The sequence below is a fragment of the Eublepharis macularius genome, chromosome 1 (assembly GCF_028583425.1).
Source record: "Eublepharis macularius isolate TG4126 chromosome 1, MPM_Emac_v1.0, whole genome shotgun sequence".
In the NCBI taxonomy this organism is placed as follows: Eukaryota; Metazoa; Chordata; class Lepidosauria; order Squamata; family Eublepharidae; genus Eublepharis; species Eublepharis macularius.
In genome coordinates, this window is record NC_072790.1 from 240,839,465 (window position 1) to 240,861,772 (window position 22,308).

Below are 22,308 nucleotides of genomic sequence, written 5' to 3' on the forward strand. Positions count from 1 at the left end.
GGTGGGACTGCGAAACAGCACTCTGCTGGATCGAATCCCGCTACTGCCACGAGCTCAGCAGGTGGCCTTGGGGAAGCCACTCCACTTAGCTCCAGCTCTCCATTGGTATTATGGAGATAATAACACTGACCTTGTTTGCAGCTCTCAGCGGGTTACTAATCTGTCTAGAAGAACAGTATATAAGCACAGTTATTGTTATAAAATACAGCTACAAGCCTCAAAGACTGGGGTCTGGTGCAAATGTACAGGAGAATGTGGTATACGGTTGCTAACTTTGTGAGATCAGGCTTATCTGAGCTATACAGGTGAGGGCAAAGAAGGGGTATGCGAAGGAATATTTGCAACTGGAATTCACCCCCTGCAATCTGAAATGGAGTGGTCCATCGTAACCACGCAGGACAGTGCCACCTAGGGTTGCCAATCTCCAGCTGAGGCCTGGAGTTCTTCCAGAACTACAACTACTCTCCAGGCAACAAGCCTCAGTATTCTGGAGGAAACGGTCACTTCAGAGGGCTATCCAGGTCAGGGTGGAGATCAGTTATAATTTGGGGAAATTCTAGAGCCTACCTGGAGGTCGATAACCCTAAGAAGATCCCAAGTTCAATCCCTGCTATCTCCAGTTAAAAAATCTCAGGCGGGTGACACTTATTTACACATTGATTGATTTAATTTATTTATAGTCTGCTAGAGAAAGATCACATTTTCATGCTACTCTTTTTCCTGAGGAGCACAACGCAGCATACCTAGTGTTGTGAAAGGGGTTTCCCTTTCCTCATCTTATCCTCACAACGCCCCTCTGAGGAGGGGTAGAATAACAGTGAATGACGGCTCATCGTGTCCCTGTAATCTCCAAGGCAGAGTGGGGATTTGAATCTAGCTTTCACAGATCTGAGTCCAACGCTCTAACCACTATGCAACACTGGCCTTTTCATTTTGATATTCTGAAGGCAGCAGGAACAAAGTCACAGACAGACAGCAGGAAGAGAGAGTCCATGCAACTGGGAAGCGTTTTTAAAGAGGTGGATGTGGATGGGGAGAGGAAATCTAATGAAAAGATTTTACTACACAGCAGAGAACGGCTTTCTAGAAAAGTTGTGTGCTTTCATTAGCAGTTCACCATTATACAATTTGTCTCCTCCTCCTCCTCCTTTTTCTTCCTCCTCTTGCCTCTCCTCCTCCAAAGGATGACGGTGGGCCAGTCACTTTCTCAGCCTAACCTACCTCATAGGATTGTTGTGAGGAGAAGAATGGAGGAAGGGGAGAACGATTCTTGTCTCCCAGAGTTCCTTGGTGGAAGGGAGGGCTAAAATAATAATAACGTAATATTTGATTTATATACCACCCTTCAGGACAAGTTAATGCCCACTCAGAGTGGTTTACAAAGTATGTTATTATTATCCCCACAATAATCACCCTGTGAAGTAGGTGGGGCTGAGAGAGCTCTGAAAGAGCTGTGACTAGCCCAAGGTCACCCAGCTGGATTCAAGTGGAGGAGTGAGGAATCAAACCCAGCTCTCCAGATTAGAGTCCCACCGCTCTTACCCACTACACCAAAATGAGATAATGATTCAGTCTGAAAATGCTTTTTGGTATTAAGTCATTTGACTGGAATTTAGGATGAACCTACCTAGAAACACTATAATTGGGCCAAATTCCAGAAAAAAAACCCAATCTAAAATAAGAACCAAAATTATTTGCCTGGATCGTGAAAGTGCCACGAAGCTTTCGATCGCCTGAAGAGCATCCCAAACATAGTTATGATTTCCCTTTCCGATTCTGTCCAAAAATGTTTCCGGGGTCTTAACCCTCATGAGTTTGCTGAAGCAATGTCATTGTATATTCACAAAGAGAAGAGTTTTCCAAGTTCTTGAGAAAACCAGCCACCCGATAGTGACTTGTTCGCACAAGCTTTCCGCAAAGTAGGCTAAGCTTCTCTGTGGAATGTTTTCCTCCCCCCCACCAAAAAGGCCAGCATTTGGAATGCAGCCTGAGACACAGCAACAGCTGCAGCTGTGAAGTGGTGGGAAAGAGAATGCCGGAAGAAAGAGATTATTCCCATATTTCTGCTGGTTGAGAGACACGGAGTGGCGAGGGATGGAGCGGCTATGCTTCTTGGCAACAGAAGGTAAGTTTGGAGGCAGTTTACTTTCTTTTTCAAACATTGCGTTGGAGTACGGCTGAGCTCTTGCTATTCGGTGGAAAGGTAAGAAAGAACGAAAACAATTTTGCTTCCCCCCTGTCCCCTGTAATATTTGTAATGTTTGTTGTGTGAGGCCTACTTGTAGATGACGCTGGGCCAGTTTCAACAAGGCACTCCATGAGTGAAAAGTTCCCCTCTTGAAGGGTAACTTCTTTAGCCTGGGTCAGCGTAAGCTTTAAATCAAGCCAAATCGAGTAAATTACAGGCAAGACGGATCCCTTTGGTTTAAGACGAGACGAGAATGAAGTTGCTTACAAGTTCCCTCGTGCTCCCAAAACTGAGGAAGTTGTAAGCGACCACTACACCATGTTGTTTGATCCACTATTTTTGATCCACTGCTTACTGACCTCTCTAACTTTTGGCAAGCATTTCAGTATAAGACCGGATTTCAAAAGCAAGCTGGTTTGATTTAAAAATTCCTGTTTGAGTTTGCCTCGTGAGGAACAAATGCAGCAGTCCATTTTTCTGTTTCAATTGTGCCTGTTGTGTGATCACTTCCAGGTGATCATCCCAAAGTGCCCCTGGATGTTCGAGGAATCTCCTCAATCCCTATGGTCTTTACCATAAAGAATGGGGAAGTTTATAGAGCATTGTGGGGTGGGTGGAGATGTTTTGCCCCTTTTTTCTCCTGCTGTTCACCTGCAACTTCTGAGATCAATGAGGACAGAGGCAGAATCTTACCATCCAGAGGCGGGAAAATGGCAAGCTTAAATGGATAGTTTTGGAAGGACAGGGCAGACCTGAGTTCAAAACCCCACTCAGCTATGAAACTCATTGAGTAAACTCAGGTCAATGATGCTCTCTCAGCCTAACCTACCTCACAGGGTTGTGTTGAGGATACAACACAAGAAGGGAGAACTGTGTGCACTGCCCTGAACATCTTGATGAATGGAGTAAGTTGGATGGTTGCAAATTGGGGGAAGGTTGAAATTGAGAGAGGCATGGTGGGGGGAATGGCTATGTATTTTCCTGCTGGCTTTCTCTGGTTTCCATTAATCTGTAGGGCTGCCCAGCTGACTCTGGCGACCAGTGGAAGGGTTGGGGAGGGTGGAGACATGAGGGGCATGTAATGTTGGCAATTGTACCTGGTTTGTACCTAGAAGTGACAATGAGTAGCTCTAGGAATTGCCAGAAAATCTATGGTTTTTCCAGAAAGTAGAACCATAGAGTTTCTGGCAATTCCTAGAGCTACCCATTGACACTTTGTGTCTTACCCAGAAGCGACGTACTGATGCAGAGTCCAGCAGCAGTTTTTTCTTCATTTTTCTCCCACTGCTGCTCTGAGCAGCAGAAGGTAAAGAAGACAATGGGTGAGAGGCTTTCTGCCATAGCAGGAGGCCTGGCAACCATGTTTAATCTGCGTTACAGAAAATAGCACATGCCAACAGTGCAGGGCTATATATAGGTGGTGGGCGAGTGATGGCTGAGCGATGGAAGATGCAGGATGCAAGATGAGGTCATATTGGCAAGTGTCTGTGTCATCTTGAGGTTACAGGAAAACTGGCATGAGAAATGAAAGAGGTATATCTTACTTATATGCATATATATGCCCTAGGGTGCATCTGAGTAGTTTAAACATTTCAAAGTAATTAACTGCATAGCATTGACAATTAGAGTGGAACCAGTTTGATGCCCTGCCCTTTCATTCGCCGCTTTGATGGTCAGTTAAGATTGCATTCTTGCAACTTAAGGGAAGCTTTGCAAAAGGTCTCCTGTCAGCATGACAGGTCTACTATGGAAAAGCAGCTCTCTTAATGAAGCTCGATGCAGCACTGACTTCCCCTCCAGTGATAGGTGCAATCTAGAGAGGAAAGGGATTGGGTCCGAAAGGAAGAAGGAAAGTAAGTTGTAAGTAGAGATGGGCATGAATAGCAATACAAACAAAAAAAAAAGCCACGAACAGCCCAATTTGCTGTTTGTGAGCAAGCTGTTCGCGAGGCCCCGTTCCCGACGAATATGTGTTCGTTCCAAGCCCTCTTCGTGGTGTTCATCAGCATTTTGTAAAGCCAGACAGTCTGTTGCCTTTCAATCAATTCCCCTGGCAACATAGGCATGGACTGTCTGGCCTCTGTCTGAACTCCTTCTGGCTTTCCTTCTGGCTTGTAACCCCTCAAAGTAGCTTCCAGCAGACAGTCCAGTTTTTTCCACTGTGAAAAGAAAATGACAGGAAAGGGAGGGACCCTGGATCATGGCTTTCCCAGGGTCCAATCTCTCTGAAACTTGGGGGGGGGGTCTTCAGAGGATAGTGAGGACTATTTCCCCTGCAAATTTGGTGGGTATTGGACATTGGGAAGGTCAGTTTGTAACTCCTCAATTAGCTTCCAGCAGACAGTCCAGGTTTTGCCACTGTGAAGAGGAAATGACATGAAAGGGGGAGACCCATGGACTCTCTTTTCTCCGGCTCAAGTTCAGCTAAGTCCCAAGGGGGCCGTTCTGGCTCCCACGAACCTCCAACTACGAACATGTTTGTGAACATGTCATGTCCATCGATGTTCGTGAATCCCTGTTCGTGGATGGCAACGAACAACGAACGTGTTCGGGTTTTTTCCTGTTCGTGCCCATCTCTAGTTGTAAGTGGCCATAATATGATCCATACTGTAGAAAGTGAGATTCTGTTTAGAAATCAAAGTCTGCATAGAGATTTTGCCAGTGTTCATGCAAACTTTGTATTGTGGATATGCGGGAATGGATTCTTTCCACCATACACTCCTTAAGTGAACAAGGCCTCGTTCACATGCAAGGGAGTAATATGATGCACTGGTAGAACTAGGGATCCTAGGTCCCCTGGGAGGGGCAGGGGATCTCCTGCTTCCATCCCCTGCTCCCTGCCACCACTTAACTGGCTGGCGGAAGGTGGGGGAAGGCATGGGAACGGCCCTCCCAGGCACTCTTCCAGAGCGGTGTGACGATGTCACTTCCTGGGAGTGATGTCATTGCAGTGCCCCGAGGTGGTCCTGCACTTTCCAGGAGGCAGATTTGGGCCTCAAATGGACCACACCAGGTTGCAGGTTATCAACTCTTGCTTCGAACGGTCATTCACCTAAGCAGGTCCATGCAAATGGAAAACTAGCACCCAGATGTCCTGCAGCCTCTAAAGGGACCAAAACTGCTCGTAAAAGGGCACCTCCAGAACCGATATAATTGTCAACAGAAGGGGAACTCCCACCAGAGGGAATAGACAAATTTAACTACACATAAATATATTACATTATTTTTTATAATTTTCAAAACGTTTGGAAAAATGCAATGTGCTGAAAGTGCTATATATAAGGTATAATAAATATGATAAAAAATTATTATCTATACAAAGTCTTTTCTATCAATAAATACAAGATTCTTATACATTAAAGACACAAAAAACACAATGGTCCGCATTAAAGACACAATGGTCCTACTAGGCACAATGTCCGTAAGTCCAACTGGTGAAGAAGTATCACAGAAGATGCTTGTCTTTCCTATAGAAGAATCCACTTCTGAGATAATCATCTCTCTGAAAGAAGAAGAAAAGAAGATTAGATTGTTACTACACACTGAGCCAAAACACACGTTAAGAAATACCCAGGTTCAGCACGTGTTCTCTTACCTCAAGGTTTGCCGGGATCTGTAGGCGTCCTGGAAGCTTAAAGTAGGCGTCCTGGAAGCTTAAAGGCATCCTGGAAGCTTAAAGCTTAAAATACAGGCGCCTGTATTTCCCTTCCCCTTTTTGCTGCTCTGTAAATGCTAAACTTTAAGCTTCCAGGACGCCTACAGATCCCGGCAAACCTTGAGGTAAGAGAACACGTGCTGAACCTAGGTATTTCTTAACGTGTGTTTTGGCTCTATGTGTAGTTAAATTTGTATATTCCCTCCGGTGGGAGTTCCCCTTCTGTTGACAATTAATTGCCTCTAAATAGACCAGTTGTACCAGCCGGAGACCTGAGGTCTTGTCCATTTGCCCCTCCAGTCCTCCAGCCATACTGCAAACATTATTTGTATTAGGTTGTTGTTTTATTGTGATTTTATTGAATATATTTCCAATGGCGAGGTCCCACCACTGAAAAGGCCTGTTGCTGGTTACCACCTGTTGCACTTCTGCTGAGCTTGGAAACTAAACTGGGCACATTTGAAACTGTTGTGTAGTGTTGTAAGTTGCCTTGGACACTGCTGTTGGCAGAAAGGTGAGGTCTAAATGCTCAAAATGAATTAACAGCCCAGCGAGGATCAAACTTTGAACCCATCTCTGTCCTTGCTGGCCTGGCTTTCTATTTGCAGGGAGTTTATACCCCCCAAATGTGATCCTCTCCTTACAGTCTGAAAGAATCAGGGGGAAGGGGCTGATATAGACATAGGTCAACCAGGGATCTTTCCACTTTGTTAAACATGCCATCTAAATTAGTTTCACTTGTTTCTGGAAGATTTCATCCCTGTGCTTGGCTTTATGCTTGTTTTTCAAACATTCTGCTGCCATACCATATTGTATCTCTTTCACTGAATGTCCAAACTGTTGTTCATTATTGTACTTTGCTCAAGGAATGTCCCAGCTGTTGATTATATTGTATTTTCACTTGCGCTGTGTAATATACCTTGGATTTCAGTGAGAAACGTGAACGAATAAACGAATGAACAAATGAATGAACGAATGAACGAACGAACTAACGAACTAACTAACAGCAGCAGTAGCAGTAGGAAAATGGCATCACCTCTATGCTTCTCATTGCTTCATGTTAAAGCATGCCAATAACTGCTGCAAAAACAGATGTTTAATTCTGGAAATCCCCGTTTACTAAAATATATGCAGTTCGGAGTTCTGTCCACCAGATGGCAGCAGAGGGCCATAAGACCTGGCACAGCCATACGGTTGCTTCTCTGGTCTCCAGAACTCTTCAATAGGATGGCTTTTTTTAAGCAGAGAGGGAGAAGAACATGAATTTCAGGCTTTAATCCTGTGGCCTGCTGTCTGACTCCTGTGTAAAATGCCAGGCAGTTTTGAAGAGTTAAAATGGTGTTGGGTGCTCCTGTGGGCCAGTCTGTGACGGAGAAGGATTTTTTAACGCCAGCTCCCAACTACTGCATTGAGCAATAGCAACCAGTAGATGGCAGCACCGAATCAGAAATGGCCTCTAGGACATTATTAACAAATCCTCATTTGAGACAGAAGGAAATTTACCTCTTCAGGGCAGCCTCTCCCCTAAACCTGGATGCTTGTTCCTTTTCTGCAGGTTAAAAATATTGCACTTTAAAAATTCAGCGTGTTGCAAAATAACAAGCACACAATATATAAATATACCGTCATGACTTTGTACCAGGTGAGGGCTAGAAATCTTCCAGAATTCCAATAGATTTCCGAACTATAAACATCAGCTTTCTTGGAGGAAATGGTTGCTTTGGAAGGAGGATTCGGTGGTATTATATCCCAATGAAGTTCCTCCCCCCTTCCCAAACCCTGTCCCCCCAGGCTGTACTCTCAATCTCCAGGAATTTCTCAACCCAGAGCTAGCTACTTGCAAGTCAGATTGCTGCTTTAAATTGGCACTTGGCTGAAATTCCCATCATCTTTAACTTTCTATAACTTATATTACTTTAGAAAACTTTATATGATTTTATATATAAAATGTGCAGTATCTTTACATTCAGGAAAAACAAATGCATTATCTGGAGGCTGGACAAGCGGATGCTGCTCTCCTTTATCCACAAACTCTGTCTGTACTGGTTGCAGTTCTATTCTGGTTGTGGTTCTGTTCTGGTGAGACTGAAACACTTAGTGGATAGTCAATGGAGTGTGTGCATGCGAGCGCGTGTGGAGTAGAATAAACATGATGGGAGAGAGAGAATGCAACTGTGATCAAATGACTTTCTCTGATCTATGTATATTCAGTGGAAAAGATATCTACAGCCTACAGAAGTACACAGGTATGCCCTTCTATGAGATGACCATATACTGCAATTCTGTCTCTTCTGCTTGGTTGCTGCTCTCCAGGGTCTTGGGCCAAGAACGAATGAATGAACAAGCGAATGAACGAACGAACGAATAAATGAACAAATGAACAAGCGAATGAACGAACGAACGAATAAACGAACGAATGAACAACAACAACAACGACAATGGCAATTTCATTTATAGTCCACCTTTCTCACTGAGATCCAAGGCAGATTACACAGTGCAAGTGAGATACAATATAATCAAGAGAAAAATAAACAGATCGCTGGATTTCAAGGAGAAACTGGAACAAGAGGAATTCAGAAAATTCCTCTTAACCATGCTACTCAGTGGTAGAGCACTTGTTTTGAGCAGAGAGAAGCTCATCCCTCAGCTTCTCCTGTTATAAGATCTGTAGTAGCAGGTGTTGGCAAAGTCCTTTCTCTGCCAGGAAAGCGGCTGCCAGCCAGAGCAGACAATGCTAAGCTCACCAGAACAATGATTGTCTTGGTACAAAGCAGCTTTTGCCAAAAAAAATCAATAGCTTGTTTGTTTCCCCTCTTGTGTTTAACCAGTGTTTGGGAGAATGGAATGAACCTGAAGTGAACTCATAGAACAAAACAAGAAGAAACTGGGGAAGAAATCCATTCATCCCTACTGGGCATTTGGACAGGAAGGGTTGGATTTCCTTTTGATTTGTGGATCCTGCCACATCCTGTGTTGCATTTCCATTCCAGGCCTGCTCAGAGGGATAACCACAGCTCTAGCATGGAGTTAAGCAAATTAATCTGAGCATCTGGACTTTCTCCCTGCTTGCGGAAGGGCGGCTCTGGACTAGACTTTGAAAACACACAAAACCAACGGCTTTCGGGAGCACGGAACTGGCTTCAACAGGTAAACGGGTCAGACTGCTGATTTTCCAAACCCCATTGCCTCTGCAAGCGGGGCAGGCAAACCTTAGAGGAGGGGCTACTGAGCATGTGGGGGGCATGGTTTGTGATCCTTTTCAGGCCGATCTTTTCCTGTTCTTCGAATCTGACAAACCCTCTGCCTGTCTGCTGTGATTTCCGAAGCAGGCACACAGGGTGGGCAGCACTTGGTAGCAAACCTGGGAGGTTCCAAGCCCAAATTGTCATAGTGTTTGTGTCAGGGGTGACTTGAAAGAGAGGTAAAAGCAATGACTCTTTCTGTGTGCTGCCTGTCTGATGATTTTTGACAGCAAGGTGTTGGTGTCTTGAAAGAACCGAAGTCGGGCTATTCTTGGTTATTGGGCTTGCCGTTCCCCCACTACCAGTGAATACTGCTGCTCCGTTGGCTGGTGGGGGGAAATGATGGGAAATGGGGGGGCATCAGCAGTGTTCTGACATGCTGACAGCATCCCTGTGCTCCCAGAAATGACAGCAGTGCATTGCCATGGAATTCCAGGGACGCTCTGGTATTTGGGCAAAACTCTATGGTTCTGAGTGCACAAGGAGTGACATCAGCACATCATCAGCAATGTAAAGATGGCATTGTGAACCCTCTCGACCCAGTAAGTCCTCTGACCCCCCCCCCCACACCTGTTACCGGGGGGACCTGGCCACCCTGTCAGTTATGGAAGTCTTTTCTGGCAGTGGTTAGTTTGGAGAGAATCCTCCTGCTGAGCTTTAGGTACCAGGCAAAAGCTTTTTGATGCCCTCAGAACATTTGTTGGAATATTCCTCCCCCTTCTGCCCACAATCTTTATTTTCTGCTGTGACTCAAAAATTGTTCTAAATGTAGGGACCAAAGTACTCAGATCTGGAGTTTCATAATTAGAACTCGGGACAGGCAATTTGGCACTTGAAATAGTTGTAGTTGTGGGGGGGGGGTAATCTGGATTTGGGCCACGGTACGGGGGGGAAAGAGTGGTTTAACACTTCCCTGCTTCACAATTTCCCCTGTTATGCTCAAGGGATATCAAACAGGCCCTTAGATATCAAGTTTGCTTTTTAATTCACCTTTTCGTCCCAGGTCCTGGGAAAGCTGATCTCATCTCAGGATGTACGAGCTGTAAAAGGGTGTGGCATCATCATTTGGCTAAACTGTCATCCTGTGTTTGAGAAACGGGTGTTTGTCTAGTCTTTTGATCCCATTGTGAAAACTTGGGCTCTGTGTGCTACATGTCATAGTCAGGCTATGGAGCCGGCAGGGCTTTTTTTCTGGGAAAAGAAGTGGTGGAACTCAGTGGGTTGCCCTCGGAGAAAATGGTCACATGGCTGGTGGCCCCGCCCTCTAATCTCCAGACAGAGGGGAGTTTAGATTGCCCTCCGCTCTGCTGAGCGGCATGGAGGGCAATCTAAACTCCCCTCTGTCTGGAGATCAGGAGGCGGGGCCACTGGCCATGTGACCATTTTTAAGAGGTACCAGAACTCCGTTCCCCCACGTTCCCCCTGAAAAAAAGCCCTGGAGACTGGGAAGGCTGGTCCTAAGGGAGAGGGGAATATCTTCTCTTGGAGGATGGTGTTTTAAAAGGCTCTGCAGTCCTTTGTGCTGTGTGGTTCCTCTGCAAGGGAGAAAGGGGGGAGAGATAAAAGAAGTTTGTTGCTGCTCCTGGACCCTCCGTCAAGATGTGCATTGCCAGCTCCCCGTTTTTTCCTGCACCCTCCCCACTTCCAGCCTCAATATACGTACTACATATGGAAAACTATAAGCAAGCTTCACAGTGCAATCCTAAGCAAAGTTATGCCAGTCTAAACCCATTGATTTCCATGGGCTTAGACTGGAGTAACTTTGTTTAGGATTGCACTGTTGGTTGTGGAGAGGCAGGCACAGAACACGGGGAGCAACCACTGTATTTTTTGTCTCTGGATGGATCTTGCAGCAACGATACTTCCAGCAACGGCGATACTCTTGCCGCAGCGACAACTTTAAAAAAAAAGACGTTTTGCAGGAGAAAGTGGGAAGAGCAAAGTGCAAAGCAGGACTAATGAAATCAAGCCCCACCAGGTTGGAAGACAAAGGCTCCTCTCCCTGTATTATCTTAAACGTGGCATACAATCTTTGACCATTAATCTGGACGTTAAGTGCTCTGTGACAGCTTGGGAGTCTGCTCACTGTTCCCAAAATCACTGCCACAGAAACGACTAAAGGTCATGAATTCAGTTTTTAATCTTGAGGAGTTCGCTGTGTCAGTCTGTAGTTGCCAAAGAGTAAAGAGTCCAGTAGCACCTTTAAGACTAACCAACTTCATTGTAGCATAAGTTTTCGAGAACCACAGCTCTCTCCGTCAGATGCTTCTGATGAAGTGACATCATTGCGCAGGGCATTGTGCCGCCCCTGGGAACGCTCCGCTGCTCCGCAGTGGGCAGATTTCAGCCCATTCGGGGCCGAATTGGGCCCGTTTGGAGCCTGAATTGGCCCGTGTGAAGCACAGGAGCTCTCCGGGGCCCTCCCGGCCGTGCTCCCACACTCTGCAGCAGATCAAATCGGGCCCGTTTGGGGACAAAATCGGTCCACTGCAGAGTGTGGGAGCGCTGCTGGAAGGGCCCTGGAGAGCTTCTGCGTGTCAGTGGGCCAATTTAGGCCCCATACAGGCATGATTCAGCCTGTTTGAGGCCCAAATTGGCCCACTGAAGAGCTTGCTGCGCCGCCCAGGAGCATGCCCCAGGACCCGGAGGCATGATCCCTCGCCTCCCCCCCCCCCCGGCCAGGTAAGCGGTGGCAGGGGTGGAGGGTGGGATCAGGGTATCCCCCGCACCCAATGGAGGACTGGTAAGCCTATGCCTGATATTTTGATCTTATTTCCCCCAGGAAGTCCAAGGGAATACCAGACTGTCTGGGTAAATACCGGACACTTGGAAACCCTATTTAGTGGCTAGGCTAGTGTTGTTTCTTTTATGATTTTCTTGGTCAAACCCAGAAACAGTTGGTTGTTGTGGGTTTTCCATCATTCTCCGGCCGTGAAAGCCTTTGACAATACACCAGAAACAGTTCTCCTATATTTCCAGCTATATCCATAATAGGTTCATAGTCTTATTTTTGTAAGAATCGGCCAATTTGTATACTTTTCGCAGCTGAGCGAGAGACTCGTACCACTGAAATTATGAACACTCATCCGAGTCCTTCCATATAATATACATTTTCAGCTGCTACAGCCTCAGCTTGCCTCGGGCCATGTAGAGAAGAGAGGGTGGCTTTCGCCCTTCCATTTTTACTCAGTTTTGCTATTCAGAACAAGACTCCCAAGTCTGCAATTAGCATTTGAAAGGAGAAATAATAACGCCCTTTAAAAACAGGTTTTTTTCCTTTGCTCCTCAACAACCTTTCTTACTCCTTTATTCCTTTTTTAGCTCTTCTATTTAATGCCTGAAGAAGGCATGGAACAATGAAGTTGGACTGACAAAAGAGAGTTCCTTAGTAGGTGGATTAACTGGCGGAACTCCCTGCCACCAGATATGTTAACGGCCACTAGCCGAGAAGGATTCCCTGTAGCAGTGCCTCCCAGTTGCTGAATCCTCTGTCCCGCCTTTCTTTGCTTGGTTCCAGAAATCCTGTCTCAACCTGTACTTTCTTATCTACCGTAGCTACCATTTCCCCATTGAAATGTATCAATAAACACACACCTGGGTTAATAAGTAAACTGAGGCAACTAAATCTCTCTCTCTCTCATTTCCAGAAACAGTGTGTGTGTTTGGATCACTGCTTCTGAGAATATCCGCAAAATCTTTAATGATTTTGGTTCTGAAGAGTACCTGAAGGCATTTGTCCACCCACTCGCGCTCTGAGATCAGCCACGGGGGAATCTGATATAGGGTCTACATCATTACAGGTACGTTGCGGGGTGGGGGGACTCATGTGGTGGCCTTTCTAGGTACCCCTAAACTGTGGAACTCTCTTCCACAAGAGATTTCAGTACTCCCCCTTTAGAGGCCTGATGCTGGCATTCTTTTCTGGAAAGTCCCCGAGGAGAGCCAGGGTTAAAGTTGTATTTTTAATCTGCTTTCTCCTTCTCCTCCTCAGTTTAATTTTGTGAATTTCTGTTTGCTTTTTTGCTCATTGAAAAGAAGCACAGAAAGTTTCCAAAAAAATTTGTAATTAGACCCGGAGCCCATGCCTCTATATTCTTGGTTGTGAGTGAGAGCAGACCAAGAAAAAAGGTGTGTGTCACCAAGCAGTCTATACATTTTTATCCCTCCCAGTCTCTAAGGAGTGAAGAGTAGCGTACACAACTCTCCCCTGCCCTCAATAATCCTGTGAGATGGGTCAGATTGTGAATATGATTGTCCCAGTGTCACTTGGAGAGGTTCGTGGCCTAGTTGGCTCTTAGTTCTCCACTTTAACCACTAAACCATACTGGTTTAAAGTGTACCCCCCCCCCAACAATGGTTAAGGTTCAGGGTTGCCAGCTCCAGGTTGGGAAATTCCTGGAGATTTGGAGGTGGAGCCTGGGGAGGGCAGGGTTTGGAGAGGGGGGGGGGACTTCAATAAGACAATATACCATAGAGTCCACCCTCCAAAGCAGCTATTTTCTCCAGGGGAACTGATCTCTATGGCCTGGAGATCAGTTGTAATTCAGGGCAATCTCCAGCCACCACCTGGAGGCTGGCAACCCTACTTCTCAAAGACCACTGTTCTAGCAAACAGTGAATTTTCTCATTCTTTTTTCATTTTAGATTCATTTTCCTTTTGACATACGGTTGCATTTCTTTGCTTTTTTAGGTTTGGCTTTGTAGATTTTTAAAAATAATGTACACAGTTTAGGTGATATTTAAATGTACAAATGATATCATTTATAATCATTTATAATGGTTGTTGTGGGTTTTCCGGGCTGTATTGCCGTGGTCTTGGCATTGCAGTTCCTGACGTTTCGCCAGCAGCTGCAGTCTGACTGCACAGGGAAGCCATTGAAATTCACAAGCATAAGCAAAACTTCAACAGGAAAGAAGAAACCTTAAGAATGAACCGAGCATGGTTTCCAGTTCTGAAAAACACCAGGTTAACAAAACACTCTATACTCGACAATAGTCCTGCAGAGAAGATTAGCACATCAAGCACCAATCCATATGCAAAAGAACCTCCTCAGGATACAGTGAAGCCTCCCGCCATTAGCATTCCACACCCTGGGAAACTCTTACAGGATGACTCAGCTCAACCCCACCCCTCCTGAGTAGATACAAATGACCTACATTTTTTCCACACTGTGACACTGAGAGATCTCTGTCTTTTGGTGCTACACCTCTGAAGATGCCAGCCACAGCTGCTGGCGAAACGTCAGGAACTACAACGCCAACACCACGGCAATACAGCCCGGAAAACCCCCAACAACCATCGTTCTCCGGCCGTGAAAGCCTTCGACAATACATCGATATCATTTATACATGGGATATATTTACATGGGATTGGATTCAGGGAGAAGGGATCTTTCCCCAATTCCCCCTTATCAAGCAGCCTGCCATTTGTCCTGTCTGGGGTTGGGAGCAAGATGTGCCACAAAATGTGTGATTGGGAATGGTGGTGCTTTTCTCTCCTTCCCTGTGATGCTACATCTCTCCTCTCTCTGTCCTAGGTCACATTTTGCTTGCAAATCTCTCCCAATCCTTAGAGAGGCTTTTCGGGACAAACATCCGGCTGCCAGGAAAAGGGGGAGGTGCATCTGCTCTGCCAACTTCTTTTGTGTACTCTTTCCACTTGACATAACCCCCTGTGGAATGCTAATCTAGCGGTGCACAAAGAAGATTGGGGGAAAATGTATTGTTTACTCGGAAAATTTGGGGTGAGAAAACGGTAAAAATAAAAATTACGAGTTCGATTGGCACAAGAAGAGAAGCTGAAATGGGCATGTTTTTGCTTTTGTGAGTGTGAAATATTCAAAATACCCTGTTCTCTTCGTTTTGAATAAATAGTATTTGCAAATGTAAACTTTTAATTAACATCAGCAGAGAGATGCCGCTTCAATAGTACAACTTTTTTTTAACAGCCTCTGATTTAAAAAGTAACCTTGATTTGCATTGGATGGATTTGTTTTGGGGTATTTGCTGAAGTTTTACTCTTTTCTTTTCCTGGGTGTGAAGAAATCATTTTTGTTTTAGCCAGTAGTAAACCAAGCCCGAGCCCTTTGGAGGCTTCTAAAGGGAATCTAAATTTTAATATGTTCTGCATTTTTCTGTGTATTTCCTTCCGATATCTTTGCTTATTTGCAAGTTCACCACATATGATAAAAGGCCCCATCTATACCTCGGCATTTCCAACATTTTCCTTTGTAGTTTTTATCTACTTTCTCAATATCCTTTGGAGTAATATACCATATGAAAAACATTTTGTACCAATTTTCTCTTAATACCTGGCTGGCTGTGAACTTAATTCCTTTCCCCCATAACTGTTCCCATTGCTGCAAGTTCTGCATCCATTTAATTGTACATTTTTTCACTTCTTTTGTTTCTAACTGAAGTTATAGCTTATGTATCTATTGTAATAAGTGATCTTTTTGTAATAAGTGATCTTTTTGTTTTGTTATCAGCTGTTCATATTTAGTCATCTCTCTTACAGCTCCCTCTTCCATGTTAATAATCTTCTTTAATCATGAAACTGATTGGTAATATGGTAACCACTGAATATTTATTCCTTCATCTCTAATATCTTGGCAGGACTTGAGTTTCCCTTGAGCATTTATCATCTTGCTGTATGTTAGAAAGCCACTTTTATTTCTCATATTCCTATTGCGATAAACTTCTGTTGGGGACATGAGCAGAGAGTTTAAAGGACTCCATAGATTCTGAGTTCTCAGGAGTCCATCTCTAATTATATGGCTCCTTTCTTGGCTGATCTCTTTATCCATCAATAATTATGTAAGCCTTTGTCTAAATCTGCTGATTTGTTTTACTATTCTTTGTCTTGGATTTTTAATCCAATCCACAATCCAAACCAAACCTGCCACTTGATAACATAATTTTATATTTGGAACTGCTAACCCTCTTCTTTTTTTCTCATCTTGAAATGTTTTAAAACCTATTCTTGGTTTCTTGCCATTCCAAATAAATTTATTTATCTGTCTTTGCCGATCTGTTAATTCTTTCTTAGGTAACATCTGAAATAAATCCAGAGGAGTGACCCATATTAGTCTGTAGTAGCAAAACAGAAAAGAGTCCAGTAGCACCTTTGACTAACCAACTTTACTGTAGCATCAGCTTTTGAGAACCACAGTTCTCTTCATCAGATGGACTCTTTTCTATTTGAAATAAAAAATTCATTTCGGCAATACATTCATTTTGGTCGCTTGAAACTCTCCCCAGTCATGAGATTTTAAATTTTTTCCATCTGGATAAATCTGTTTCTATCCGTTTCCAGATCTTCTTGTTTTTGAAAAGATTACAACACATACGATAACAATTTCAATTAAATACTACAATGATGTTTGTGGGTCCAAAACTTAAAACCACATCATCTGTATAACTTGAACGCTGAATGAAAAAAAAAATAAAATGAAGAATTTTGAACCTTTCTATAAACTTACAATGCATCTTGGATCTTATTAACAGGGCCCTGGTTAACTAACTAAATAAAACAAAATAGCATTCCAGGAAATGTTAACAGCGTTTTGGGCTCCTGAGATCTGAGCAGGCATAGTCTACATCAGGGCTTTTTTTCAGCTGGAACTCGGTGGAACTGAGTTCTGGCACCTCTTGAAAATGGTCACATGACCAGTGGCCCCGCCCCCTGATCTCCAGACAGAGGGGAGATTAGCCGCTGGCTCAGAGGGCAATCTAATATTGGATAACACTTCCAACTACTTCGTCAGACTGCACAGGGAAGCCATTGAAATTCACAAGCATAAGCAAAACTTCAACAGGAAAGAAGAAACCTTAAGAATGAACAGAGCATGGTTTCCAGTTCTGAAAAACACCAGGCTAACAAAACACTCTATACCCGACAATAGCCCTGCAGAGAAGATTAGTACATCAAGCACCAATCTATATGCAAAAGAACCTCCTCAGGATACAGTGAAGCCTCCCTCCATTAGCATTCCACACCCTGGGAAACTCTTACAGGATGACTCAGCTCAACCCCACCCCTCCTGAGTAGATATAAATGACCTGCCAACATCTTTTTCACACTATGACACTGAGAGATCTCTGTCTTTTGGTGCTACACCTCTGAAGATGCCAGCCACAGCTGCTGGCGAAACATCAGGAACTACAATGCCAAGACCACGGCTATACAGCCCGGAAAATCCACAACAACCAACATGCTACATGTTTGCTAAATATACATGTCTTTCCTTTCCTGGAACATATCCCACAAACCATATTTTAAAGTAGAGTCACATGTGATTTTAACATTACAAAAAAGAGAGCTGTTAATTATTACTTAGAGAAAATGTAAATTTGATATGAAAGAAATATTTGTTTGGGGGAAAATAGGAAACCTTTTCATTTAGATTGTTTTTGTTGCTTTATTTCTGTATTATATATGTTTTTGTTTGTTTATTTTTTTGTTTTATTGTATATGTATAATTGTAGTTTTTTAAAGATTTGTTTTTAATTATATAAAACTTTCAATAAAGCAGAGTCACATGCCTGCACTTCCATTCTTCTTGCAGGCACACGGGGAGGAGAGACGATGGCTGGCGAGCTCACGGAGCTGGAGATGGCCATCGAGACGCTGGTGAAGAATTACGACAAGTACGCCAGCAAAGGCTTCTGCTGGAGGAAGCACGGGATTGGCAAGGGCAACTTCCAGAAGATGCTCAGCCAGGAACTCCACCACATGTTGACGGTGAGATGATAGATCAGGAACTCCTGGGCACAGCTGGGATGGTGGAGGATCCAAATCTCAGACGAGTGTAATAGTCAAGGGGGTGAAGAACATAGGAGGTGCTTTGTTGGGAAAGACCACTGGTCTATCTAGTCTAGCATCCTGTTCCATGTACTGGCCCACCAGTTGCTCCTGGAAGACCTACAAGTAGGAAGCCTCTCTCGTTGGACGAGATGGATTCATTTACACAGTTTGGTAGCTAGGCAAAAAAGCAAAGTTCAGGCACAGAAGCTCCCTTCTTCAGATAAGGTAAAAGTAATAGGTTTCTTGTTCGGTGTTCTTGTGCTGCGAAATCTGTTTGACTGTGATGGCTGGAAAGCTTCTCTGTCAGTTTCATCATTCTCCCTTTTTCTTTCCCTCTGATCTCCTGTACTTTCTCTAAAAAAAATGTTGCCAACAACCATATTAGCCCATGTAGGACCCAGAAAAAAGAAATACAATTATAGAATACCTTTTCATTAAGGCCAACTCAAATGATACAAAATGTTGTGGATGCTTTTGAGTTCTATAGGTAGATTTTGAGTTCTATAGGTAGATTTTATAAAAATTACAAAAAGAGGAAGAACCCCCCTGCCCCATTCTCCAGGTCCAGATGTCAAGACCCTATCATGCCACTCTTTGATGCCAGATGTTGGCAGGCTCACAGTTTGATTGCAGAGTGTGATAGTGTTTGCATGATGGAAATAAGAAACAAATCATAGGAGCATCATCTCTATCTTAAAAAAACATCAACAGAGTCCAGCAAGGTCCAAGTGACACCCCAAACTCCAGCTACAGGCACAAATAGAAGATAATGGGATTCATAAGTCAGTTTAAAAATTTGGTTTTTCATTTTGCCTTTTTGTTTGGCTCAAATGGAGCTTTTGGGGTTTGCTCTTATTTTGTGAGTTTGCTGTTATAAAAGAACCTGGCAAAATCAGAGGGGAGGCTTTATGCAACCCTTTTGTTACCCAAATAGGAAGTCTCCTTAATTAGTTGGGGGAATTAGCATTAACGAGGCAGCGAGAGAGGGTAACTGGGATTCTCCACCTATGTCTACAGGGATTATTCCCTTAGAGAACATTCAAATAAACAAGCAGATGTTCAACAGGAAAGTGTTTTTTTTAAATTAACAGAGAAATAAAAGGCAAGCATACAGAAAACAGCACAAACACAGAGCTAACTAATAAAGCAGTGAGGAAATGAGAAAGCAGATTTGGGGGAAGGGCGATAATTACGTCTTGGAGAGGAGGGGGGTCTGCGGAGGAAGCAGCAAGAATGACTGGCGTTTCATAGCATGGAGAAGAGAGGAAGCCCAAACAAATTGGGGGTCCGTGGATGGGTTCCAGAACACACACAGAGTGCATGGCTGGGAAGCCCAGTTATAGGGCAAAACGTTCACTGGGGCAATGCTGACGTCTTGCTCCCAAAAACAATAACTTTTTTAAAAAAAATATATATTTAATTACTAACGCTACAAAAAGGGAAAGATAGGAACAGGGGGAGAGGGAAAAAACAACATATAACAACACACACGCTACATCTACAAGTATTGCATTCCCTTCATACTACAATTATTTAAAGTTAGAACTTTATAAAATGCTATTAGATTGGTAGATCTTATAAAATACAAGCTACAGTCAGGATCAGGTCTTCTCTCCCCCCCCCCCCCGGGTCTCGGACGCAGTTCTCTCTGAACAGCTACAGTAACTGTGCTCGTTCCCTCCTCCCCCCTTCAGATTTTGAATCCTCTTCTTGCTGAAATTCTTGATGTTTACACACAAAGTCCCTTAGCTGTACTTCCGATATTATCTTGTAGGCTTGGTCTTTATAGCTGAACCAGATGCCTTCCGGGAATAACCATTTGTATTTTATTTCACGTTTCCTCAGAAGAGCTGCAAACCTTTTGTATTTAAATCTTCTTTTCCGAGCCAAAAATGGAACGTCCTTCAGTATCTTAACCTTATTACCCAGAAAGTCCAAGTCCACACTGTACGAATTATATAGGATGGTGTCCCGAGTCTTCTTAGATGAAAAGTCGTAATAATCTCGCGAGGCAGCTGACGCTTCGTTGCATATTTTGAAGATGTCTGACGGACTTCCAAAATGGCGCTTTTTAATTCTTCTTTAGTTGCCTTTGCGGGTATCGCCAAAAGTTCCGACACCATGTCCTTTAAATTTTCATTTTCCTCCTCCTTCACGTTCTGGAGACGCAATATTGTCTGAGCACGATCCACTTGTAACCCTATCAGTTGATTCTCCAAAAGCTTTACTTCTTTGTTTGTTGCCCTCATGACTGCTGCGTTTTCTCGAGCAGACTGCTCCGCCCCCGCCACCGCTTCCTTAATGGTTTTCATTTCACTCTCAATTAAGCCAACCCTTTGATCTGTTTCATTTAGCTTGTCAACAAAGGGCTTTATAGCTTCGACGACCAACCGCTTAACCAGCTCTTCAAGAGACTCTCCTTTCCCCTGCAAAGCAGCCGAAATAGATTTGCCCATAGCAGGGCTCTGCTTTTTCGTTGCCATCTTAGGGGGGGGGGCGGAATCCGCCAACTAAGTTCCAGAGCTCAGTGAGGGGGAAGGTATTGGAACCTTCTTAGCTTCAGATCCCACCAATCCTTCGCATATGCTTGTAATGACAGAAGGGATTCGCTACTTACAGGTTTTCACCTTAAATCTGCTTTTTGCCATTCTCCATGGCCCGGCAGCACGTGATGTGCTGCGCAAGTCTGCTGGCCTCCGTAGGAGCAAACGGGCAATTTACCCCCTGCATCGACTTCAGGGGGCTCTTCCCGTCGTGCTCCGGACCCTGACCCCCTCACTGGGAGTCCTGGGGGTTAACCCTCGCGGGCCAACCACCCGGTCAGGCTGCTCGGGCGCTTCCTCCTGGACCTGCGGAGAGGAGCGTCCGACATGGCCAAGAAAACGAAACCGAATCCCAAAAACAATAACTTAATAGTTTGTCCAGAGATAGAACAATAAGTGGGGAGAGGTTTGATATGACTATCTGGGCTGGTCTACAGGTGAAGATATTGCTTGATGACCTGGTAGGTAACGGATGGGAAGGCTATCGGGGGTGCTGAATAGCTTTGATTAGGGTAAGTGGGTGAGAGACGGTAGAGGAAGGCGTTCATGGGATTAGGCTGGGAGCTTTCTCAGGAAGCCTCATTATTGCTGCTTTTCTCCAAGGCGTGGGGGCTGTCAGTAAATCATACCACCTCTGACTCATGTCTCGGTAACTTTCTAGTCTCTAGGCAGGCTGACATTTGTTCTGCTTTGGGCCGGGCAGTGCCTTGCACTTATGGCAAGGGGTTTATAATAAATAATAATAATAATAATAATAATAATAATAATAGATTTATATACCACCCTTCAAGACAACTCAGTATGTTATTATTATCCCCACAACAGTCACCCTGTGAGGTGGGTGGGACTCAGAGAGCTCTGAGAGAGCTGTGACTGACCCAAGGTCACCCAGCTGGCTTCAAGTGGAGGAGTGGGGAATCAAACCTGGCTCTCCAGATTAGAGTCCTGCCACTGTTAACCGTGACACCAAGCTGGCTGGCAGTTAATGAATATTGCATATCCGTAAACTGCCCTTTCAGCATGGGGAGGGGTCTGACTGCTAACCCTTGTGCTGGTGGCTTTCATTCCAGCTTTTCCTCAGTCTCATCCTTTCTTCCTTCTCTTCCCACCTCCAGAACACTGAGAGCAAGCAAGCAGTCGACAAAATGAGGCAAAGCTGCGATAAGAATCAAGACGGGCAAATCAGTTTTGAGGAGTACTGGACTTTGATGGGCAGCATTGCCAAGTCGCTCTTGTTCACGATGGAAGAGCCAGAGGAGAACACCTCAAAGTAGCAAGCAAAGGGGAACAAAGATCTCAGGTGCTACACTCCTTCCAGATGTGCTGTTTTGCTCAGAACGGTCCAACCCAACAACTGTCATCTTTTCAGCTCCCCCTGCTGGCTGGACTGTATCCTACATGTACCATCTGCCTGTGTTTCCAAGGTTCTTCCTCATCCTGGTGTACTCTGAGGAGGTTGGCAATGGGACCTGGGTGTTTAACTGGACCATCTACCCCTTTTCTGGACTACACAGAGGGACATGGTAATTGGGTGATGTGCAGATTTGGGTAGCACAGCAGCTCTGAAACTGCACTAGAATAAAATCTAGAATTGGAGCATAAGAGTCCCATGGGAGCAGCTGTCTTCTTAGTAATCTTTCTTTAACATCTCCTGGACTGGTGCTATATCTCACTACCCAAGAGAAATGTCACAGGGATCCCCCCTCCTGTTTTGGAGGCACCCACAACAGAGGGTGTCTGGAGGTATCACTTCTATGGAAGCAATTTTCTCCAGGCCAGTTTAGCCAAGTATTTTGGAGGTTTTTTTTGCCATCTTCTGGGTGTGGAGAAGGGGGAGGCGGTCACTCGGGATGTAGAGGGGAGGTAGTTGTGAA

At 44.5% G+C, this 22,308-nt stretch overlaps 1 protein-coding gene across 2 annotated transcripts; it reads left to right on the top strand.

The window, feature by feature from the left end:
* Positions 1–1,887: 1,887 nt before the first annotated feature.
* On the top strand, positions 1,888–22,038 carry LOC129332234 (protein S100-A16-like). 2 transcript variants are annotated; one of them, XM_054983195.1, is made up of 5 exons: positions 1,888–2,125; positions 8,834–8,990; positions 12,733–12,885; positions 17,653–17,828; positions 21,550–22,038. In XM_054983195.1, the coding sequence occupies exons 4-5, from the start codon at positions 17,673–17,675 to the stop codon at positions 21,706–21,708; spliced, it is 315 nt and encodes a 104-aa protein (XP_054839170.1). In that variant the 5' UTR covers positions 1,888–2,125; positions 8,834–8,990; positions 12,733–12,885; positions 17,653–17,672; the 3' UTR covers positions 21,709–22,038. The 2 variants fall into 2 exon arrangements, with proteins under 2 accessions (XP_054839170.1, XP_054839179.1); XM_054983204.1 differs by lacking the exons at positions 1,888–2,125; positions 8,834–8,990; positions 12,733–12,885 and adding an exon at positions 14,648–14,908.
* Positions 22,039–22,308: the final 270 nt, after the last annotated feature.

What these genes read in the sequence shown, in the direction of transcription:
- LOC129332234 (XM_054983195.1), top strand. Translation starts at nt 17,673, where the DNA reads ATGGCTGGCGAGCTCACGGAGCTGGAGATGGCCATCGAGACGCTGGTG. An exon ending in AACTCCACCACATGTTGACG is followed by an intron (nt 17,829 to 21,549) that starts GTGAGATGATAG and finishes TCCCACCTCCAG; the next exon opens with AACACTGAGAGCAAGCAAGC.